Source organism: Limulus polyphemus, unplaced genomic scaffold, assembly GCF_000517525.1.
Source record: "Limulus polyphemus unplaced genomic scaffold, Limulus_polyphemus-2.1.2 Scaffold328, whole genome shotgun sequence".
Taxonomy (NCBI): domain Eukaryota; kingdom Metazoa; phylum Arthropoda; class Merostomata; order Xiphosura; family Limulidae; genus Limulus; species Limulus polyphemus.
The window spans coordinates 386,760-410,789 of NW_013665938.1; the positions used below are offsets into that span (position 1 = coordinate 386,760).

General features: G+C 33.6%; 1 protein-coding gene across 1 annotated transcript in view; it reads left to right on the forward strand.

Moving 5' to 3' along the window:
* The window catches only part of LOC106457418 (transforming growth factor-beta-induced protein ig-h3-like), a 36,166-nt gene that overhangs the window by 5,865 nt on the left and 6,271 nt on the right, over positions 1 to 24,030 (forward strand). The window contains exons 2-8 of the mRNA XM_013916832.2: positions 7,434 to 7,532; positions 10,772 to 10,836; positions 11,372 to 11,520; positions 16,093 to 16,269; positions 17,671 to 17,971; positions 21,463 to 21,672; positions 22,013 to 22,326. Coding sequence (XP_013772286.2) covers positions 7,434 to 7,532; positions 10,772 to 10,836; positions 11,372 to 11,520; positions 16,093 to 16,269; positions 17,671 to 17,971; positions 21,463 to 21,672; positions 22,013 to 22,326 — 1,315 coding nt within the window. The remainder of the gene's footprint in view (positions 1 to 7,433; positions 7,533 to 10,771; positions 10,837 to 11,371; positions 11,521 to 16,092; positions 16,270 to 17,670; positions 17,972 to 21,462; positions 21,673 to 22,012; positions 22,327 to 24,030) is intronic.

Genomic DNA, 24,030 nt, shown 5'->3' on the forward strand with positions numbered 1-24,030 from the left:
GCAAAGTACAAACCAATTTCTCCAATTACAACCGTTGAATATAAATATCAACACATAATCTTCATGTCTGTTTATCCATCATTTTAACCTTAAACTGCGTCTTAACGTACAAGAATAATGCAACGCAACAATCAGGCAACTCTTACGAAGTACCAATAATTATTCATTTCTACCACCAGGGGACAATCTGCAGAGATTCCAAAATTAGCATGTTACTCTTTATCTATTCGTTGTAACTAAGAGTGTGTGTTTGTTTATTCTAGTGAAAAACCATATGCGCTGTGTCCACTATAGGAACCCCGAATTTTAACGTTGTAAGTCTCTAAACTTATCGCTGACCCATTGGAAACTCTATTTAAGAAAAACGATCCTGCGGAGTCACATGACATCAAAGTTCTTTGAAGTTTTGCGATCCTAATTTAAGCATACAAAAAGCATAAGAACTACTAATACTTGCAACAAGAAGTATCTGTACATACGTACATGCAAACATATTTATCATATACATGCATTTCGTGAATAGGTTGAAAACTATATAAAATATATATCACTGTATTGTTTAGAAGATATACTCGATATACTTTAATTTCCGTATAAATATCTTACATTAACTCTGAAGAAGTCATTTACTTAGCCAATTCTTGAATTTTATTTACTTATTTTTCAATTAAGTCGGAGGGAAGTCTGACGTGCCGGAGTGGTTAAGCACACTCTCACCGTGAATCTGGGGTTTCATGGCTCGCGTCTTGTTCCTATAAAAACACGCTCCGCACTTTGCTAGAAGGGTAGCAGTCAAATCTCCTTATTCAGTTAGATAGGATCAGTTCAAGAGTCGGTGGTGGATGCTATTGACTAGCTGCTTTCCCTCTAGTCTATCAGTTTAAAATTAGGGTTATACGCAGATAGTCTTTTGTGCAGCTTTGCGCGAACATTCAGAAAAAAACTTAACTCGAGTACCGTAACTTATTTCAGTGTTACTATGAAGTACAATGAGCATAAATAAAATGCATTAAATTATCATATGTAAGTTATTTCAGTGTTAGCAGGAAGCACAATAAGCATGAATAAAATGCATTGAATTATCATATGTAAATTATTTCAGTGTTAGCAAGAAGCACAATAAGCATGAATAAAATGCATTAAATTATCATATGTACATTATTTCAGTGTTAGCAGGAAGCACAATAAGCATGAATAAAATGCATTGAATTATCATACGTCTTTACTAATTCAAGTAACGTATTCAAAACGTTTGACAAAAATACTTTATGCCAATCAAAATCTATTTAAGCTTACTGAACTATTATCTTTTAATTCTCCTTTTCAATTTGTTAAATCGACCTAATATTTTCTAAGTCACTCTACCATACAGAATTAGCTATGCTAAAACCACAGTGAAAGGTAATTGTAATATATTGCAGGTGGCTGGTAGAATATTTAGCATATACAAATTTGAATAAATGTAGCTACAAGGATTTTTGATATTATTATCCAACACGGAAACTGTCTTTCCAAAGCTGATTAACTAAAATACACTAAACATGAAACTTAAGACTCTTTATCCCGTTTTTTCAGACGAATTCAACAAATCATAATTAATTATACTTTTCATAAGACATTAGGCGTATTATATATTTGAACACTACATTCTACAGTATATCTATCCCTAATAGATATGACGAATATAACGTAGTTAGAATACTATTATTATACACTCTTCTAACTCTTGAAAAAGGACTAGATATGTAATTTAGTGTTTAAAATTTAATATGTCTAATACTAATGTCTTATGAAAAGTATAAATTGTTATAATCATGGTTCACCAGCTTGTAAAAAACCTTATTAACAAAACATACTTTTCAACAATTTTGGATCCAACTTTTGCAACACCTGGTGCCTAGATTACCATTTAAATAAACCTCTCTTTATCAAACACCAACATCGTCCATTCCTAGGAAAATGTTTTCAAGTTGGTGTGTACATATGTAATTAAAACTGTATAATATGTTTTCAAGTTAGTGTGTACATATGTCATTAAAATTGTATAATATGTTTCAAGTTAGTGTGTACATATGCAATTAAAACTGTATAATATGTTTCAAGTTAGTGTGTACATATGTAATTAAAACTGCATAAGCTTGCACGTAGTAAGGTACTTTCTTGTGCAACGCCTTTCGAAATTATAACGCTAAAAATCAAACTTCGATAACCGTGGTGGACACAGCACAGATAGCCCATTCTATGGCTTTGTGGTTAATTAAAAACAAACAACGCCTCCCAATGACTTAGCTGTGAGTTGAGGGCTTATAATGCTAAAATTGGGTTTCTACACCATCGATGGGCAAAGCATAGATAGTCTGTTGTGTAGCTTTGTGCTTAATAACAAACAAACAATTTTTCATCTAACATATGGTTCGATAACTCACTCCAAAATATCCACACCAACACCATTCATCAAATATGTTATTCTTTTTTGTTTTTTTATCGACCTAGTTTGCAGACAATGTATTTCATTGTATAAGTTGAGGTTAGAAAATAAAAATCGTGTTTTCGTTTGTTTGTTTGGTTTTTCTTTTTAAACTAATCAAGTACGTTGTATGTTTCGTAAAACTTTTACAATGTTGTTTTACCAGAATTAGGTTTTCCTAGTCGCATTTCAGTAAAACATAATCATCTTGTATTTTATTATGAACGAGTTTGCTAACAGTTTCTCTCTTAGAAAAAAAGCTACTGAAATACTACACTTTTTAAACTTCGAGTGTTTAAAATTTTTAGAGATTCATTTCTTGAATAATTAATATACACTTTTTAAATGCATCTAGGAAATAGAATTTATTTATATAAGAAAAAAGTTACCTAGTATCGAAAATTCATAACTTTAACTGTAAAATTTCATCTTTAAGATGATATTTATCTTGAGTCAAAATTAGTATTAATAGTTTCCAAAACTTCAAATACCCCCAAACAAAACTAAAATATTTTAGTATTATGACAATAGTTTCTAAAAGAGCAATAATAACAGATGTATATCAGTTTACGTAAACTTTAAAACTTTTGGTTGTTCTAAAAGATTCAACGATTTAGTAAAATGTTACAATTCTACAAACGATTACTTAGTCAAAACATTTCCTAAAATGTCTTTTTTTAACCGTTCGTAGAGAAAGAAGCGTAAGAGTAAATAATAGTGCATGGATGATAACTCTGATAAAGATAAACAACTCTAAACTTATTAAACAAAAATATTTATTTAATATTAATATATATATACATATAGTTCGTTTTAGGGTGTAATGCAATACAAAAATGAAAAAAATCTGATTAAAAACGTGGAATTACTGCATAAAATTTTAAACCAAATAGACCTCGTTAGGCTTATCAAAATCAATTGAAACGATTTTATAAAGTAATAATTTAAGTGTTAGTAAAAATAAAAAAAATAGAAAATAAAACTGTTCAGTGTATTTTATGCAGTTTGTTACGTTATATAAAATTTGTTTGTGCAGTAATGCAATTTCATGTGATCTTATCTAAATTCAAATTATAATAGTTGACAGAAAATGTCTCCCGGTTGGATAGAGGTAAATTTATGGGACTTACAACTCTAAAATCCGGTGTGCGATTCCCCTCGATAGACACATTAGATAGCCTAATGTGGCTTTGCTCTAAAATAAACAGACAGAAAATAGTCCCATCCATTACGACTGCGCAGTGTTTTACATATCTTTATATGTATATCAAAATGGTTCTCCAATTATCAAAAAACAATTATTTTAACAATAACATTAATAGTTTATTTAAACATCTTCCTTTCTTATAAGAATGTTATAAATTAACTTGAAGTTTAAAAAAAACGAGCTTATCTTAAGTATTAATCATTTTCTTTTATATCTTAGCCATCAAACTAACAGCCAGAAGTTTTGAGGTCAGTCTGAAATAGTTAAAAACCTGTTTTCACAGTTTCCACACAAAACAGTCTGAGTCGCATCCCAGTTTAGAATATTTCGAGGACTTCACTGGTCCCGAAAATTTAATCACATGCAGAAATCAGCAGTTAATATTATGATTGAAAAATTGAGCCTTTGGCAGTTAGGAAGTTTCCAAACCAAACTTTTGTATCTTAACAGATAAGTAAATGTTTTCTTACACAGATGTAGCCTAACAAATTCTGGAAAATATCATTCCATTCGACTTATATTTCCTAAGTAATACAGGATATTACAAAAGGTTTTCTTACTTCATTTTTACTGTTTCTAACAGTGATTGTTACGTTTTTTATGGTTATTTAGTCAAATATAGCGGTACGAGCAATTCGATGTCCATATTATTATCTTAAACTCCACTCCTCACACCAGCACGATCAATTGTTTTTTCATGTTTCATTTTTAGCTCAGATGTTCTTGTAGTTTTAGATAACACAGCTATAAAAACTTTGGTAGAACAAATGGATGGATGTCGTAGTAAGCTGATGTTTATAAATCTATAGCACAATCTCTGTGAGTAGTTAACGCCAAAATGGCCAATAATTTTGAAAATGTAATATATAAATTTGTCCAATATATTTTAACATATACTACCAAAGAAGACTAGGTGATCATTGATGTATGTATGTCTGTACACAAGTATAATCAGTAGTCAATTCATATTCAAAGCGGCGAGAAGAAAGTAAAATTGATTGGTACCAGCGACCACGCGGAAAGATTTATCGTGTTAAAGGAAAATTATACACCCTTATGTTCTGACAGTGACAGTCACGTGCAGATCTATTAAGTGTACCTCGTGGTTGGTCTTTTCCCAACGCTATCGATAACCACAGTCATCTTGCACTGTATTTGTTGACAAGAATGGAAAGTTATCTACTTACCCTTCCTTGGTAAACATAGTTTATATCATGATCCGATAAATGGTTGTGAAATACGCAGATAAATTAGGGAGAGACAGAACTAATATGACTACGATCTTTTATCAAATCAAAAATCACGACCTCCGATTATGAGCTATTAACTGTAGGGAAACAACTCTAATTCTTGGGTACGTTGTGTTGCAGAGTTATTTCAGTACAGGAGTTCTTACATGTCTTGTATATTAGACAACATAATGAAATAAACGTTAACAAAGATTTACTAGAATCCCACTGAATTTGCCCCCCAGTGGCACAGCAGTATGTCTCCGGATTTAGAACATTAGAATCCGGGTTTCGATACTCGTGGTGGGCAGAGCACAGATAGCCCATTGTGTAGCTTTGTGCTTAATTACAAACGAACAAACTCACTGAATTTAAATCAAATGTGACATAGGGACAATGAAATACACTTGATAATAGATTCACGTCTCATTTATATGCTGTGAAGTGTGAATAATTTAATTTTGTGATGTTTTGCTTTCGTCCTAAGCTGAAATTTGAAGCAGATACAGCAAGTTTTCTGTTGTTTACTTTTTAGTCTTTGTTTGTCAGTTTACAATTGCAAACACTTTTCATGTGACAGGTAGCACGGTAAAAAAGCAAAAAGTTGCACAAAACTTAACTAAGAATTGCAAGTCGATAAAAAAATATAAATAGCTGTAGAAGAACTACCTTCTAATGTGAACTATTTCAGAGTATCATAAAATATAACTTGTTTGTTGTTTGAAAATAGACACATAAAACAGGAAAATATTTGTTTGCTCTGTAATTTCTACGCTAGCCGTCCTTAATTTAGAAGTGATACACTAGAGGGAAGAAAGTGAGTCAACACTACCCACCACCAACGAATATTGAGATTGAGCGTCACATTATAAAATCCACACGGCTGAAAGGACGAGCATGTTCGGTGACGGGGATACAGGAAAGTACTTATACACAATAAAAGCACTATACTACTATAGGCTAGGTGGCAGAATCCATTCAACATCTTGGTGTTAAAGTTCGTTATATAAAAATATAATGATAATCAATGAACTCAATGGTAAGTTTAGAAACTTGTAACTCTAAAATCTAGGGCTCAGTGGTGGGCAGAGCACGGATAGCCCATTCTGTATCTTTGCACTATAACAAACAAACAGTCTCTCACAGTATAAATTTTTGTTCAAACCTTTCAACAAAAAGCAACAATATTAGCTTATAGATATCTTTTCATGATGCACTATTATGTAATTTACTACACATTGTAAAACGATGTTAAAAACAAAACAAAATGTCATATGACGTCATTGAGGGCAAATCTCATAGGTTTTTGATTTTTTTTTAATCCTGTGCAAAAGTAGTAGAAATGGGGACTCTAGAAGTAGGAGTGGTAAACAAGCCCACGTTGACAAAACCACTGAAGCTTTGACGATCATTAAATTCTAAGAAATTTGAAGCATTTATATTTAAGTGTACGAAAAGCAGAGGATATTGAGTTTTTCATTCTGTATAAATATAATATCGAAAAGGTTCTGGCATGTGTCTCTAGTCATAAGTTTGTCCCCGGCCGCATTGCATTGTCGACTGATCATCAACTCACCGAGGACAAAATAAACATGTACTAAACATGGTACCACGGCCACACCTGTTGTGCTACGCGTTACCTGAACATATACCAATATTTCTTGTAAAATGTGGTTAACCTCTATTATGGTTTAAATTGTGTTATTTAAAAAGAAAAAACTTTATTTTAAATAATATCTGGAATCTTGATTTTTCGATCTCAAATTATTAATTTACCTTACTTTTTTTTCACGATTATGTTTCGTGCACATAGAAATAATGAGTAAATAAATACTTTAGCTGCTAAGTTAAAAGCTATCTTTACTGGATATTTTAACAGACTACATCATCCTATAAAGTTGGTGGTCCAATCCATATTCACTCTCTAGAATCGAATGAACAGATTAAACTTAAAATCTTACTCAGCTTCTTAATAGTTGTCACACTGATTAAATGTTTAAATATCATTGAGAGAATACTAGACAGACATTAATATATAAAACAAATTATGCTTATAAACATTACACATTTCAATTTAAACGCGTCCTGCCATCTAGTGTAAATCTTTATCATAAACCATTATATGACACTTTTTGGCACCATTTTGTTGCGTAATAGTCTCTAAGTAAGTTTGTGATAATTAGGTTGTAATAGAATTAGCTACAAAAACTAAAAAATAATATTTGAAATTAATATCGCGTGACTAACACAATATTCACGGATCTTATAATCTTTACTTTTCTAAAATTCTAGTATATAAGCTTTTGATAAATATTTGTATCATGTTTTCATTGCAAGGCGTTTAAAATATGGTATAAAAATTTTAAATCCTAGCTAGTTCTGTTCCTATGGGAGACTTGTCTTACAAACCAGTAACATCTGTGTAATTCTAGCAGTTAGCAGCTAGCAAAACCTAAATGGTTTAATAAGCACTAGTTGAATACTAATGTGTTTTGTTATATTTTTAATACTGGTATTTTACCTATATTAGGCCTAATACCTGTGCTGTGGAGGAAGTTCCAGGAACTAACAAGAAGTTCTGGACAGAATGTAAATATTGGATGAACAGGGAAATATGCGGCGTCAAAACGTAAGTCAAGTAGTACTTAAACTAACTGTAAAATACAACTAAAGGCAATAGTATAACGAAACCTAGAGATCACTTTGTCAATCTAATAAGCTTAGCTGGAAATAGTAATATTTTTATCAAAATTCTGTGATTAATTAATTTGTCTAATATTTAAATTACATAACAGAACGTATTATAGCTCTTGTTTTGTTTTCTTTTTACACTGAAATTGTAGATAGTCAGGTTTCGAAATGTACTGTACATATTTGTATGTCCCCCGGTGGGGCAGCGGTAAGCTTACGGACTTCCAACGCTAAATCCCAGGGTTAGATTCCCCGCAATCGACAAAGCGGATAACCAGTGCTTTGCTCTTAAACAAAACAAGCATACTTGTATATAAGATGAGTACTTAAATTAGGATTTGTTGTCGTAACAAAAATTATGTAAATGAAAATTTTTTGGCCATCCTTTTAGTTATGTGATGAAACTTTTATAAGCAAATCAAACAGCCTAACTAAAAGATTTTAATTTCCCTCTTCAACCATATATATGTGTCTTAAATGAAAAAAAAACAACATGTTAATGTTTAATTAAATTTATCAAAGTAGTTACTGAGAGGAAAAGCTGTGCGACTTATTTTTCATAGTTCCCTGTTTACTGAGAGGAAAAGCTGTGCGACTTATTTTTCATAGTTCCTTGTTTGTTTGTCCTTAAGCACAAAGCTGCACAGTGGAGTATCTGGGTTTTATCTAATGCAGGGATGGAACTCCGAACTTAGGGATTCTAAGTCCCTAAAGTTGCCATTGTGCCACTAGGGGACTTCTTAGTAAATTAATTTAAACCTCTATTGTAACATACATTTGGTAACAATATGGTTATCATCACGAACCACCCAAATAACAAAACGAAGTGATATAGTTCAACGATTCTCAGACTGTCCTGGCCTGACATGGTCTGGTGTTTAGGATGTTCGACTCCCAATCTGCGGGTTCGAATCCCCGTCACCGAAAATGCTCGTTCTTTTAGCCATGAGGGCGTTACAATGTGACGGTCAAGCACGCTATTCTTTGGCAAAAGAGTAGTCCAAAAGTTGGCGGTGGGTGGTGTTGGCTATCTGCTTTTCTCTCTCTAGTCTATCACTGCTAAATTAAGGACAGCTAGACTTATCGCTGTCTCACCGGAGAACTTCGGAAAGGAAGGGAGATCAAAACGTTTTATAACTAGTGATTTGCTTCTTGGTGGGACAACGGTAAGACTAAAGACTTACAACTCTAAAGCCCGGGGTTCGATTCTCCACCGTGGACACAGCAGAGAACCCAATGCCACTTTGCTCTAAAAAAACAAGTCCATTCTGGAAAACAGCGAGGAACGCGCCTAATTTTTTATAATGTTTTGAGGTTTGCAATGTTTATAATTATAGGTAGTAGGATCAACTTCCAACTCTAAAACCCATGGTTCGATTCTCCACAGTGGACACAACAGATAGCCCAAAGTGGCTTTTCTGTAAAAACAGACAAAATTACTGTCTGTTATTCCACTGAATTTATCCAAATTAAGTCGTTGTTGTTGATTTTTTAAAGAAGAATATATATATATAGCATAATTTTTAATGAGTATGACTTTAAACTGCAACAGATGGTCCAGCGTGGGGTTCGGGAAGTGTTGTTGTTGTTGTTGTTGTTGTTGCGCTGAATTGGAGGATGATTAAACTAGTCTGTTGTAAGATAATTTTTCTTATCCTTTATTATCCTATCAGATTTCTTATTTATTTTTGTTTAATAACCTTCATGTGCCCATTTTCTAGCGACGTGAGTCAGTTTTAATAAAACTAATTATATAATCTTCCATTACGACGCCCTTTACATATTGTGTAGGAGTGATGCTGTTCAGGAAAACTATTATGGTGACGAAAATAATGATATATTTAGTGGTGAATTAATCATAACTAGTTATAAAAGATCGTTAAATAAGATACTACTGTCATTAATGTGCTTCGGATGATAGAATAAAACGATTCTTTAAACAAAATTAAATAAAATATAATTAATTTAAAAGCACTTTCTTTGGTATTTTGTTGATTTATTTCTTCTTTTTGTTTGGAAGAAACATTAACGTGAAACAAAATTTAAAAGAGTAACTGTTGGTTTTAGCCACAGTGAATGGTACACTATTCATACAGATTGAGGAATAAAAATATTCCTACGTGTTCTATAAAAATGTTTTTCTGTTTGGTTGAGTTTTAAAACTGGTAATAAAAATTACTTGTGTGTTCGACTGAACTTCAAGAATGAAAATAAAAATACTTCCCTGATCGGTTGAGCTTTATAACCGAGAGTAAAAATACTTGTATGTAATTGGTTGACTTTCAAGGTATCAACTGCATGTTACTAAACACTTTTTTAATACTTATATACTTTAACAATATGTAAGCAGAATTTAAAACTTTAACATTGTATAATGTTTAACTCGGGGTTTTGAATAATTAATATCGACTTGAGTACACCGTGCATATATGTAATCAAAACAACTCCGGTAACTCTTTACTCCTACTAAGGGTGCGAGATCTAATGGTGCTGAGGGTGCAGCAGTATCCCGTGGCTTGACTTGCGGGGGCGTTGCGCATACGTGGTAACAATAATATACAGAGGTATCGATTTCATTCACTGGTTTTCAGTTCCCCCCATTACAAGAAATGTTTCAGTGTCAACGGTTCCAACAGCGTTAATCAGAAATAATCATTTCAAGATATTTAACGAGTTAGGTATTAATTATGTTTAACTATAGAAAGTTGAAAATAAATGTGTGACCAAGGCAATCTCGTAAATAGAACAATCATGATTGTCAGAAAATTGGAACAATAACTGCTAATTCAAAAAGATCTGGTATTAATATAACAAAAATTTGTAGAATATTCCACCCTTATGTACCTTTTCCTGAGATACTAACATTTTGTATGCAACCAAATAATTCTATAAAGTACATGCAATGAGTATTATTATAAGAAAATCAGAAACTTGGTTATCAATAAAAATAATAATAAAAAGATAAAGATATAAAAATATTTGCACGTGTATGTAAATTTTAACTTCAGAGTAGCTGTTGAAAATACGACTATTCAGAATCTTAATCAAATATAAAGTCTGTATATATATATATATAAACTGTTTGCTAACTAGTTCCAATATAATTAAGTATAAAGTCTGTATATATATATGTGTGTGTGTGTACATATATATAAGTTGTTTGCTAACCACTTCCAGAGTAATACGTTACGAATGCTGCGAAGGATTTCAGCAAGTTAAACATAAACCAGGATGCAGCGGAGGTAAGACGAATTATGTCCTGTACGTAGGAATATAAGTGCAAATCTTTAGTGAAAATTATTATTGATAATACGCAGAATATTATTTTTTATACTAATGTATGAATTGAGAATAGATAAACAGATATAGTACGTGATATTTACATTTATAGTCGGGAAGTAAATATACGAAAGTTACTAAGATACTGAAATAAATATGTAATATCGAACTCGTTAAAAATGCGTTAAATAGTAGAAAAATTGTGTAAGGTCAAACTATTTTTACTTACGAATATACATTACGTTTTGGAAGTTTGCTTCCTAGAAAAATGTTCTTGTTCTGTTTTAAACCTACTTGATTATTCGAGAATAGAAATAGTAATTAAAACTGAATAATTATAAGATTTGAAAATAAAATGGTACCAATAAACAGAGAAAATAAATATCATATCACATACATAAACAGATAGATGGACATATTATATCACATACATAAACAGATAGATGGACAGATGGTTATGAATATTTTGTAGTCTAATGGGTTTGATAAACCTCGCAGTGAAACCGATGACAAACGTACTGGACACGGCAAGAGAATTGGGGGCTACCTACTTTGTGGACTACTTGACCCAAGCTGGACTAGCAGACAGTCTACGACAAGCTGGTGCTGCTGTTACTCTCTTCGCTCCAACTAACGAAGCTTTTGAAGTAAGTTACTTTAAGAAAAACCAATTATGAAGTTTACTTGTAACATATGACGTTGTTCGACGAGTGTTTTACGAAACGTCAAACAGGACAGTTATGGAATTCCTAAATTGTTAAAAAGATGATGATAGTGAATTCTGGTTCATTTTAGAACTCATTATAGTCTCAAATTTGCTGTAAAAACGAAAAGATTATTTTAAATCTCACTAGAATAATTGCATGGATAGGTCCAGATCCGTACTAAGAAACGTGAGAATCTTGGTGCAATTGTGTGAATGTAATAAATTCATAATTGTTTATTATGTCAAATCAAAATCAACAACCGAATATGATTTTTTTTTCGCGATCCATCTATACAAAACCACCTACTTGTCACCAACAAAATCTATAAAACCACCTACTTCTCACCAGCAGTCTATAAAACCACCTACTTGTAACCAACGAAGTCTACAAAACTACCTACTTCTCACCAACAAAGTCTGTAAAACCACCTACTTCTCACCAACAGTCTATAAAACTACCTACTTCTCACCAACAGTCTTTAAAACCACCTACTTCTCACCAACAAAGTCTATAAAACCACCTACTTCTCACCAACAAAGTCTGTAAAACCACCTACTTCTCACCAACAAAGTCTGTAAAACCACCTACTTCTCACCAACAAAGTCTACAAAACCACCTACTTGTCACCAACAGTCTTTAAAACCACCTACTTGTCACCAACAAAGTCTATAAAACCACCTACTTGTCACCAGCAAAGTCTATAAAACCACCTATTTGTTACCAACAAAGTCTACAATACCCCTACTTCTCACCAACAAAGTATACAAAAACACATAATTGTTACCAACAAAGTCTACAAAAGCACCTACAGAGTGATATGAAATAGTGAGGGGAAAAATGCAGACCTGAAGAAAACCCACGAAAGTGTGTCAAAAGATTTTATTCCACAAAGAAATATCCCAGTATGTTGTCCATTATATATCTAAACTCAAACTGATCCACCTGCTAACCAGAACATTCAAAGAACACATCTTCACTCATATCAAAAAACTTGAAACTATTAGCTGTTTAATCACCAAAGTCCTAGAAACTTGCAACCCCTCACTTCGCTTAAAGAAAGTGTGCAAATGAAATAAATATTCATTAAAACTGGTTCAAAAGTAATTTTAAACCTACCAATAAAAAACTTTGCCTCTACATAATCGCAGCAGAATAAACTTACCTGACTGTACTTACAGTGAGTGTTATTTAAATTCACTTTAAAATTGCAATCACTTGTCAGTACCAGTTCTGTGCTGTAAAATGCTATCCAGAAGAAACCATAACCCGAAGTGTTGTTAAAATAAAAACAAAAGCAACATCAATATTGCAAATAATTTCACTTAATCACTGCTTGGATCCCTTCTGTATTTTATGTAGAAAATGGGTGATCTCACCCTATTTTACATGTAGAATGAGTTCTTTACTGTTCACAGCTGTAACCTAAAAACAAATACCAAGTTCAGTTTACTTCTGGGTATTCATATTAGAAGCATCATGCTATTTACACAATATACGAAAAATAATTGTCTGTGTTTATGTGGCTTAAACATTTCTCTCGCATGTGTCTTAAATGAGTCAATAATCTCTTACATTATTTTCTTTAATTCGACAGTCTTACTTTGATATAAGTTTAGATTCACACCAACCCAATCTAAAAAAGTTGATACATTTGAAAAAAGAACATCATATCTTAAAACGTACATGCTAGCCAATGCTTACACAACTATTCATCTTAAGAACCTATGATAGTTTATTTTGTGTATATATTTGAAACTGAGGGCAGTGTATTCTGTATAAACAAGAACATCTGGAGTTTTATTATAACAGCTGTACTGATGCGAAGTCAATCTAAAATCTGAATTAAAAAGTGCGGAAAGGCTTACTTGAGCTGTAAAGTATTACGTCATGTCCATCCTGGAAGGAACAGAATTAGAGATTATATTTTATTTAACCTAATCAAGGAATACTATTGATGTCTTAGTGGAATGATATCAAGTGTCTAGGGTTTTATAAATATCACACTCTTAGATTAACTTAGTGTGATTCTCACTCTGTACCTCTTTCAACACTTTTTCGTTACTACACATATTTGTCATTATATAGACTCTTTTTCTTACTTGTCAATTTTTCTTTTTTTGTCCTGAGCCTCTCAAAGAAACGTGAGGTTTAGTGGTCGTGGGTATATATATGAATGTAAACGTCTTTTTCTAATAATATCCCTTCACAATCTACTAAACAAGCTTCTTCCACCAAAATGCCTATGGGTTCCTGACTTTGCTGGTTACATGGCCCTTAATAACACATGAGTCATAGATAGAAATGTGAAACAAGCAGTTTCACTAAATTACTACTTGGTTTCCTTGTGTATTTTGTATAGAAAATAAGTGACTTCACCCGATATCTTGGTGATTTCTTTACACAAAATGAAGTAATAGACAAAAACATAAAATTACTTAAATACATTGCAATATGTGTACCCTACCTACCGGTTAAAAATGCAGCTAGGAGTGTCGTAATAATCGCTGGGCTTTTTAAGATGTTACAAATGATATATGTTTTGTTTTAAACCTATGTACATTGTAATTATAAAGACAGTTTGAGTATTGGGATCAGTTAATGGGGCGAAATCATTTGTGTACTTGTATTGAATATCATGAGAGTGCATTTCATTGATTTATATAAACGACATTAGAGGGGGGGGGTGTTACCACAGTAACTGTTTAATATTGCCACCTTCAATTTCAATAACTTCTTCCATACTTTGAAAAAAAAAAAAAAAGGTGCTGGATATTGTAGCGTATCCCACCTCCCCAGGAATTGCCTGAACCCCAGTCGCGATAGTATCATCCAGTTGAGGAATGGTTGCTGGTGATAGGTGTGCATTTGCAGAAAACCCCTAACCAGTAGTGGGTAGATGTGAGATCAGGGGACCATGGCTTCAAGGAAGTGGTTGCTGATAAATCAGTCATCAATAGAAGTCTGCTTGAGTGATGTCTTCACGAGAAGCGTCACCATCTTGCTTGAATGTGACCTTCTGGACACATCCATACTGCTTGAAGCACGACTAAAAGAAGAATGGCCTCAGGATAAAGCCAGCGGTCAAATCACACCACGCAGTGACCTTTAGTGAATACGTGAATATGTGTTTGCTCAGCTGTCCTAATAATGGGTGTATCTGTTCATGGAGTGCTCCACAGCCAGTTTCAATCAACTTCAACACGTGCTACGAAATTCCAATACAATGTTTTTCGAGATTCATAGTCGCGCACTTTTAACTTCTAAAGGCGCCGGTTGGTGTAGAAAAGCATATGGAGAGTAAAGCACAAAGCTTTCCATACAGTCCGACCTGCTATATCCCTGGCACTGCTTGCATCATAAATGCATGTTTCAGCAAGAGCTTCAGTAGCCTGCAGTACCTCCGAAATAGTACCCAATAAGGTTTGTGGACGTTCTGTTCCTGGATGATCCGCCACTCTGTCTACCTCTCTTGGAGCTTTCTAGTCAATCAGCTGACAGAGACATCTTGTGTCGATCCTGCAGCGGTATACCTGAATTTCTTCCTCAGTTTGAAGTAATTTTGTTGGTAGTTCTACCAAACACGATTCGTTGTTCCAAACTTATTACTGTGTTGTACCTTCCACTACTAGCGACAAAATGACGATTGTCGTTCAATTCAGTTCCTATACAACAACCTGATTTGTATATGCAGCGCTCTCTAGTGCCATTTTCGAAAAACAGTGGAATGTACTTCTCATGATTCCGTATATGCTTGTGCGCAAAATATTTCGCCCGTAGGTTACACACTTTTCCTCACAGACTGTTCTCAGTACCAATATACTGATATAACCATCCTTCATATATGACAGAAACATACCCGAAAAACGCACTTTTACAACGAGTACGCATATTGATACGTCACTTTATGTTTAAGAATAGCACTATACCTTTAAAAGTTCCTAACGCTAGTAGAATTTCTTCTTGGTTCATTACGTATAATTCTTCATTTACGTATTCATTTTATTGATGAAACTGCAAATATTTTTGAAACGTCCTCAGTCTTCAACTTTATCAATATTCTAACCTTGGCATTTATTACATAGCTTCTCTCTGTGATTTGCTTACCTTTGAGAAGGTCCAAGAAACAATAACAAGGTATCTGGTTAAACTATTTAAGTTAGTTTAGTAATTTAATAAACGCAAAACTATATATATATATATATATATATATACTTCAATCTTTGTCTAATTTTATTTTTCATAGATGGTGGGTCCTATCGAACGAAGGAAATTTCAGGAGAGTCTCAAAAAACCTGAATATCTATTTAAGTTAGTTTGTTAACTCAATAAACACAAAACTATACATACTCAAATATTTGTCTACTTTTATTTCTTATAGACAATGAGTCCCCTCGAACGAAAGGAATTTCAGGAGAGTCTCAAAAAACCTGAATATCTATTTAAGTTAGTTTGTTAACTCAATAAACACAAAACTATATATACTTAAATATTTGTCTACTTTTATTTCTTTAGACAATGAGTCCCCTCAAACGAAAGGAATTTCAGGAAAGTCTCAAAAAACCTGAATCTCCATACTTGCTGCATCACATGGTTGGACGTAAACTTCAGTCCTCAAACTTTGATGCTGATTTGGAGGTTGAGAGTCTTTATGACGGACAAAAACTTCGTATTAACCGTTATTCAAATGGGGTAAGAAACACTAATCTCTTGATCCAAAGTAATAAATATATTGTATACACTAGAACACTTTGACGTAATTATTAAACGCTTTTGTTTTATTTTCGACTTGATAATGTTGATTTTCCACAAAACTAGCCTTTCAACTTGGTTCTAAAAAATAATAATTCTAAACAAATGCTCTTTTCTGCTTGTCATATTACTGAGAAATCAAAATGTGCGCAGTTCTGCTTATCATATATCCGAAAAACCAAGATGGTTTTTACGTGTCTTTTATTTGTTTTAACTTGTCATTAGTCTACTCTTGCATATTTTAAAACAATAGTTCAGGCATCAATAAAGAAGTACAGAAATATTCAGCTCTTACAGAATTTCATTCCCATTTTTATATTAGACATACGAGAGTTTGTTGGCTTACTTACCTCTGATGATATGTTTTCGAAATAACAAAAATACATTTGGTTGGCTTATTCCACTGATAAGGCCTAACATAGCCTCGTGGTTAGGGCACTCGACTTACAAACTGTGGGTCGTTGTTTCAAATCTCCTTAACCGAATATCCTCGTCCTTTCAGCCATGGGAACGGTATAATGTGACAGCCAATCTCACTATTCGTTGGTAAAGAAGTAGCCCAAGAGTTGGCGGTAGGTTGTTTTAACTAGCTGCCTTCCCTCTGGTTTACCACTCATAAATTAGGGATGGCTAGCGGAGATAGCCCTCTAGTAGCAAGTTTAATCAGTATGCGTTATCAGAGGAGAAAATATTCTTACCTGGTATCATTTTAAAAATATACGGACTGTGCAAGAATTAAGGAAGGCTTTTTTGTTTTTAATTAATGGTATTTTATTCTCAGTTACAAGATGATATGTTGTAAAGTTTTGAGTAACCAACGCTCTGTTTTATTCTTACGAAAATTACCTGTAACTGAAAGCTCTCTATGTCAATATGTATTTGATGGATGATTTGTGCGAAAGATCGCCTTTCGTAAGCCAAAAGTTCCAACTTTATAAACATTAAATCAATAATAAAATGTTATTCAACGCAAATGTAAAATTGAAGAAACAATGCGATGCTTGTTATTATTTATCATTCCAATATATGATCCTTCTGATCATTTTAAACTAAACGTTTACTAAAATTCCGTTATAGGTAATGTTTCAAATATATAGTGCCTACAAGTAAGCAGATTTTGCTGGAAGTCTTTCATGGTGATTATTGTTGTGAAAACTAACTTTCTTCCATAATTAGGTCAATTTAAGAAGTTAACTAGTCAAATAAGTTTTAGGTTTATCAAAATGTTGTGGCTGTGCAATCAAATACCAATTTTGTTTTAGCTGAAAGCAAAAGAAAATCAATTTTAATTTCACTTCAAAAAACAAATACTTATCTTATTCTGTATTTTAATGTGTCAAGATGATTACGGTTAACTGTGGCCCTGTTGTAAGAAAAGATCAAGAGGCCAAGAATGGTATCGTACATCTGATTGATCAAGTGCTTGTTCCTCCTGGACGCACAGGAACTTTAACTATTCCTGAAATTCTCGTGGAAGACGGCAGATTTCGAGAACTGGCTACAACTCTGCTGCAGTCCAATCTAGTCAATGAACTCCGCCTGGGAGGTCCTTATACGCTGTTGGCACCTCTTGATGAATCTTTCGAGAAAATTTCACTCGCTGAAAGAGCTCGTATGACAGGAGACCCGGAATCGAGACTTGGTGAGGTTTTTAGCTATTTTTTTAATTGTAAAGGATGATGGCCTAACTATCATTATCTCAATCCACTAGAATAAAAAAAGAAAAAAAGACATTATATAATGGTTACGTCAGTTCAATCAGCACATATTAGGCAAAATCTCTTATCTATGGTATGACGTGTAAAAACCGCTTTTCATTTTTTTTTGTAAATATATATATAACACTAATTAGTTTCTTATCTCTTTTTCAATAATCAAAAAGACTACTTATTGTATTAAGCTTACCTGTAGCATGTATTTCTCGTAACTCTGCTTACCCTGCATGGTAGAATACATTGTAGTATTTATATAAAAAAAGGCATTTCTTGAATTACTTTAACAAATCAAATCCTTTGTAGCAATAAATACAGTTTAATATATAATATTAACTCCATATCTACAATATAACCAATGTTCAGCTTTCCTTCTCTAAATTACTTTCCTTCAACTTTTATCAAATACTGCCTGTAACTAAGAGGCTGTTGATTAAAAAGTAGGATCTTGTCTTACTAATCTTTTGGCATTGTTTACTTAAAGAGGCTACTGCTTATGTAGATAAAGGTAAGGGTGTGAATTTAGTGTATCTAGATTTCCAGAAAGCATCTGACAAGTTAAAGCATAAAGGACTTCTCAAAAAATTATATCTGTAAGTGTAGGGTATAGGTTGGCTCATTGAATATAAAACTGGCCAGATGGAAGAAAGTAGAGGGTTGTTATAAATGGAGTTCAGTCAAACTGGATTAATGTGCAGAGTGGAGTACCTCAGGGCTCAATGTTAGGATCTTTCCTCTTCTACATCAATGACATAGATGAAGGAATAGTCAATAAATTGATTCAATTTGCTAATAATTCTAAAGTTTGGGCGTTGCTGGCTATGAGGAGAATGCTGTTGCTTTACAAAAGGATTGGGGTTGTTTATGAGTTTAGCAAATAAATGGCAGATAGCTTTTGATTATAATTAATGCAAGTTAATGCATCTGGGATATCACAATTTGAATTATGAGTATAATTTTAATGGGAATAACCTTAACAGTGTTCTGGAAGAAAAGGATCTTATTGTTCATGGTAGATCAGTCTCTTAAGCCATCCAATGTGGCAGGGCAAATGGGATTTTAGGTTGTATCTACAGAAATATTGGAAACAAGTCTGAAGAGGTTGTAATTTTAATGCATTGGTCACTGTTTAGGCCACATTTTGAATTTTATGTTTATTCTTGGTCTTTTTACCTTAGAAAGAACATTGAATTCTTGGAAAGGGTTTAGAGGAAGGCTTCTAGGATGATACCTTGGATGAAAAGGTTATTATCTCTGAATTTGTTTTCACTTGAAAAAGAAGAGTTAGGAGGAATCTGATTGAGGTGTTTAAAGTTGTTAATAGAATTGATAGTGTTAATGTATTACCTTTTTCGTACTTAATGGTGAGAATGTTAGAACTAGGGGACACAAGTATAAGTTTTGGCAGGGTAGGAGTCGTCTCCATATAAGATTGCTTTATTTTTCTAACGGGGTGCATGGCTGGCCTTTGGAACAAGTTGCCTTTAGATATGGTGGATGCAGTTAATTAAAAGGATGTTTAAGGGAAAGTTTGATAAATATTGATAAGGGATGACTTTGAGTGTTGTATTTTAATGTTGTTCCCCGGTGGGTCAGCGGTAAGTGTACAAATTTACAACACAAAAATACGGGGTTCGATTCCCCGCGGTGGACATGGCAGATAGCCAAATGTGGCTTTGCCCTAAAATAGATACACACATTTTAATGTTTTGTTTAGTTTACAAGTCCCTTGTTGTCGTTAGATTATACATATATGTATATATATGTGTGTGTGTGTGTGTGTGTGTGTTACCAAGTTCTGTGTTTTATTATTTGAAATTCTGGAACGAAGACATACAGATGCTATTCAATATACAGCATGTGTAAAAATAAATCTATATGCTATTTATCTTTATTATTAGGTGGCGTTTTCAAAAAATTTTGGACAGTTTTTGTTTTTAATAAATTTAATGAGTAATTATTCGTAACTTAAGATAGTATATTTACATAAGAAAAACTGTCGACTATATAGGTAACCTAGATTGTACACCATGTGAATATCTTGTATTATATTTCACAGAAACTGACGTGCTGATAAGAGAAATCATCGAGCATGACTTAAACGCGGATCAAGTTCTATCGAAACACATGACTAATAGGAAAGTGGTAACTTTAACCTGAACGGCACCTTATGCAACAGATAGATTAAAAAGTCAAGCTAGAAGCCTCTAAAGTTCAGGTGTAGCCATCCTTAATTCAGAACTGCTGAACAGAGGGAGGGCAGCTAGCCAGCAGAGCTTGCTGGCTTTTATGTGGCTACTCTTAACCGAATTGTGGGATTGCTTGTCGCAATTGAAACAGTCCCACATTTCAAAATGCGAAATCTGTTCGGCAGCATATTGCGACTGAAACCTTGATCTTCCTGTTACGCAACACGACACATTAACCATTAAGCCATGCCCAGTCCTAATTTGGAGAACCTGAGATTTCTTTTTACCCTTCGTGGTTTAGCTGTACATTAAAAGGACCATCACTCATTAAGTTAGGGAAAAAACTTTGGACGAATCGAAATTAAAGCTTCTGATACATTTTATTATGATCTTTAAGGGTTAATATTTGAGCAAACGATTGAACGTCGTACTTTATGGTACCTTTAAGACTAAAAGTAGAATCAGAGTGTATGTTTGTATTACATCTCTCACAACGACGTGATAGAAGAATTCTCTCTATATCCGCAGTCTTTCTCTAGTCTAAAAGATAGTCGGTAGATAAATGCACAAAATACTTTCGAGTGAAAGGAAATTTTATCTTTATAGGCTGGATAAACCGGTCAACTTTCATCGCAATCTAAACTGATAAAAGTGTTTCATCAAATCTGAAAAACTATTCTTGTGATAAGTACACCGTATGTAATGAATTACTGTTTGTCGAGTTTTGATCTAGTGAATTGTAAATGTAAAACTATATATTGGTATTATTGTCTGTCAAAAGTTTTAGTAAAGAAATTTTACAAAGCATTTGATTTCAAATAAAAAAGAAATATGTTAAAAATGAGTAGATTTTAATATAGGTTACAGAGGCGGTAGAGAAGGGACTTGCTGGGGCTGAAGTTACCCCAAAATGTGCCTTAACCTATCCTGTAGCCCTCCGCGACAAACGAACAATACTTACTGTTAAAGCTGATTAACCTCCTAATAACTACACTGTGTGTGCCCACAAAATGTAGAATGGAATCCCCTCAGTTTTTCGCCTAGCCCACTTGTCCCCTCACTGGGAAGAGGCTAGCACCGTCTATGTTAAGCTATAACCCGCATTGTCTCCAAATGATAAATATAGCTTCTAATTCGAACACACACATTGTTTTCCTTCCTATATTGTAACAATATCATTCAACAAGTAATTTGCTTCAGTTACAATTATTATTTTTCCATTGATTTTACAGCCCTGCTGAAGAATCACGTAATCCCTCACGTAATGTGTACTCCGGGTATAATAGACAAACACAAGATTCGAACACTTGGAGGAGATCACATTCATTTGCATTGCAACCAGTCAGGGACATTTGTTAATGATGTGAAGACGACGTCAGAGGTCATGATTGCTAAAAATGGAGTAATAAACATACTTACTGATGTTCTTGTGCCGGAGCGTGGTAAGTTCCACTTTCATAAATCCAAAAAAACATTTTATAATAATAACTAAATACATTATTACAAACATAATTTAGTTGTGATATTTTCAATGACTCTCTTGTTTACAACATGCATGTAGTTAGAACTTTGATGTTTAGTTTATTTTAAAAAATATTTACTTTAAAAGATGGTGTCAAATTATTAAGACTCGCTGCTATAGAGTCTTACACATTTTTATAAAGTAAACATAGAAAATAAAGTAAAACTTTTATGATAAAATTGAAACGTAATCTTATCTTAGAAGAAACTATTAGCTAATTTTTTATACTAAAACTTATGTTACTTCTCCATCTTCTGTAGTACGAAGTGTTTTAGATCTAGCAGTACAATCAAACAACCTCAAGACATTCTCCACACTAGCGCGCTCTACCGACATGGCTCAAGAACTATTGCGCCCCAACGTCACCATTACAGTGTTTGCTCCTTCTGACAAAGCTTTTGAAGCATTACCAGAAGAGAGACGACAGCGGCTTCAGGAAAACACGGACGAAGCTCGTAGACTGTTACAGTATCATATCATACAAGGTAAAGTAAAAACGGACACCTTCTCAGATAACCAGAAAGTGGAGACAACAGGAAAAAAGAATCAACTCCGTTTAAAAGTTTACAGGAAGGTACGAACGCTATTTAATTGATACAAGTTTTTTACACTAAACAATTCACTCAGACAACACACATGAGTTCCCAAATGTTTTAGCCTGACGTCCTTTAAGGTTTTAGACTTTGGCTGAGACCCCAACTAATTATCTAAAAGAAATTGTAAATAATAACCACTCTAGATGCCTTACTTTCATTGCAATTCGTTTTTTGAAAAACAAATATCAGCCATAAACGACGTTTGTTGTCATATTTATTGCAATAAATAAAATTCTCGCTAAAAATATTGTTTTGTCCGATGTCAGGGAAGTTTCAAGATAATATTTCTTGATGTGGTCAGGGCTATAATATAACATTTCTTACATTTTTTAGTTGTTGTTGTTTTATTCCATGTAAATACGGGCCAGTTCTATAACCTTCTCATGGCTCAACAAGTAAGGTTTGGATCTTTCAAAATTGCTCTGAATACTCGAACTATTGACATAATAGGCGGAGTGCCAAAAAATATCTCTCATAGTCAAGAACTAGATCTACTGAGGGTTGAGTAAATTATGTTTAAATGATTTTGAATATGCAAAACAGTAAGTCACGTGACATTTTTAGCCGATCAAATGTCACAGTGGAACAGAATGTATTAGAACTACATTTTAACATTTCTTGGATACTACCGAAAGTTTACCGCTTTGGGGAAGGGAATGTAAAAGCCCTTTCCGACGCAAAATAGCCATACACTCAGATCATAAGTATGTGTTCAGATTGGGGATTTAGCTTTTTCAAGACAAGGATTTTCCTGGTACTTAATAGCATTGGAAAACAAAGGAATGTTGATCAACATATGGCCTTGGAAAGAAACCTGCTGAGATAAGCAAAGTACCGAATATTTTAACATATGAAAATTCGCATACATAAAGATCGGTAGCAAAAGCTTTCCGCCTGCCATAAGCAGCAGTACCAAACATGAGTAACTGGTTTGGTTTGGTTTTTGTTAAACGCAAAGTTAAACAAATGGATATCTGTGCTCTGTTCATCATGGGTATCGAAACCAGTATTTTAGTGTCATAAGCCTACAGGCTTACCGTAAAGCTACTGGGAGCCCCCAACATGATTATGAAGAATCTCTATCTTACAATCACTTGTACACAAGCAGCTTGAGAAATAAACGGGTATTCATGCTATTCCATACGACAAATCGGGATTTCTGTGCGATCGCTGGAAAACCGTCGTCATTGTACACTAGAAGGCTTATGGAAGGCAAGCAAGGAATAGGGACGCGTTTTTTATACGTGACAACTTTAAGACAAAAGCTTTTGCAATAGAAAATAAACAACAGGGGTATTGTCAAGTTGCACAATCGTCAAATAGAGCGTTTTAAAATGTAGCGACATGGCCTGTAATAACGTGATGATGTAAAAATCGTTTTGATATAACATACTCAAATAGAGCGTTTTAAAACGTAGCGACATGGCCTGTAATAACGTGATGATGTAAAAATCGTTTTGATATAACATACTCAAATAGAGCGTTTTAAAACGTAGCGACATGGCCTGTAATGGCGTGATGATGTAAAAAACGTTTGGATATAACATACTCAAATAGAGCGTTTTCAAACGTAGCGACATGGCCTGTAATGGCGTGATGATGTAAAAAACGTTTGGATATAACATACTCAAATAGAGCGTTTTCAAACGTAGCGACATGGCCTGTAATGGCGTGATGATGTA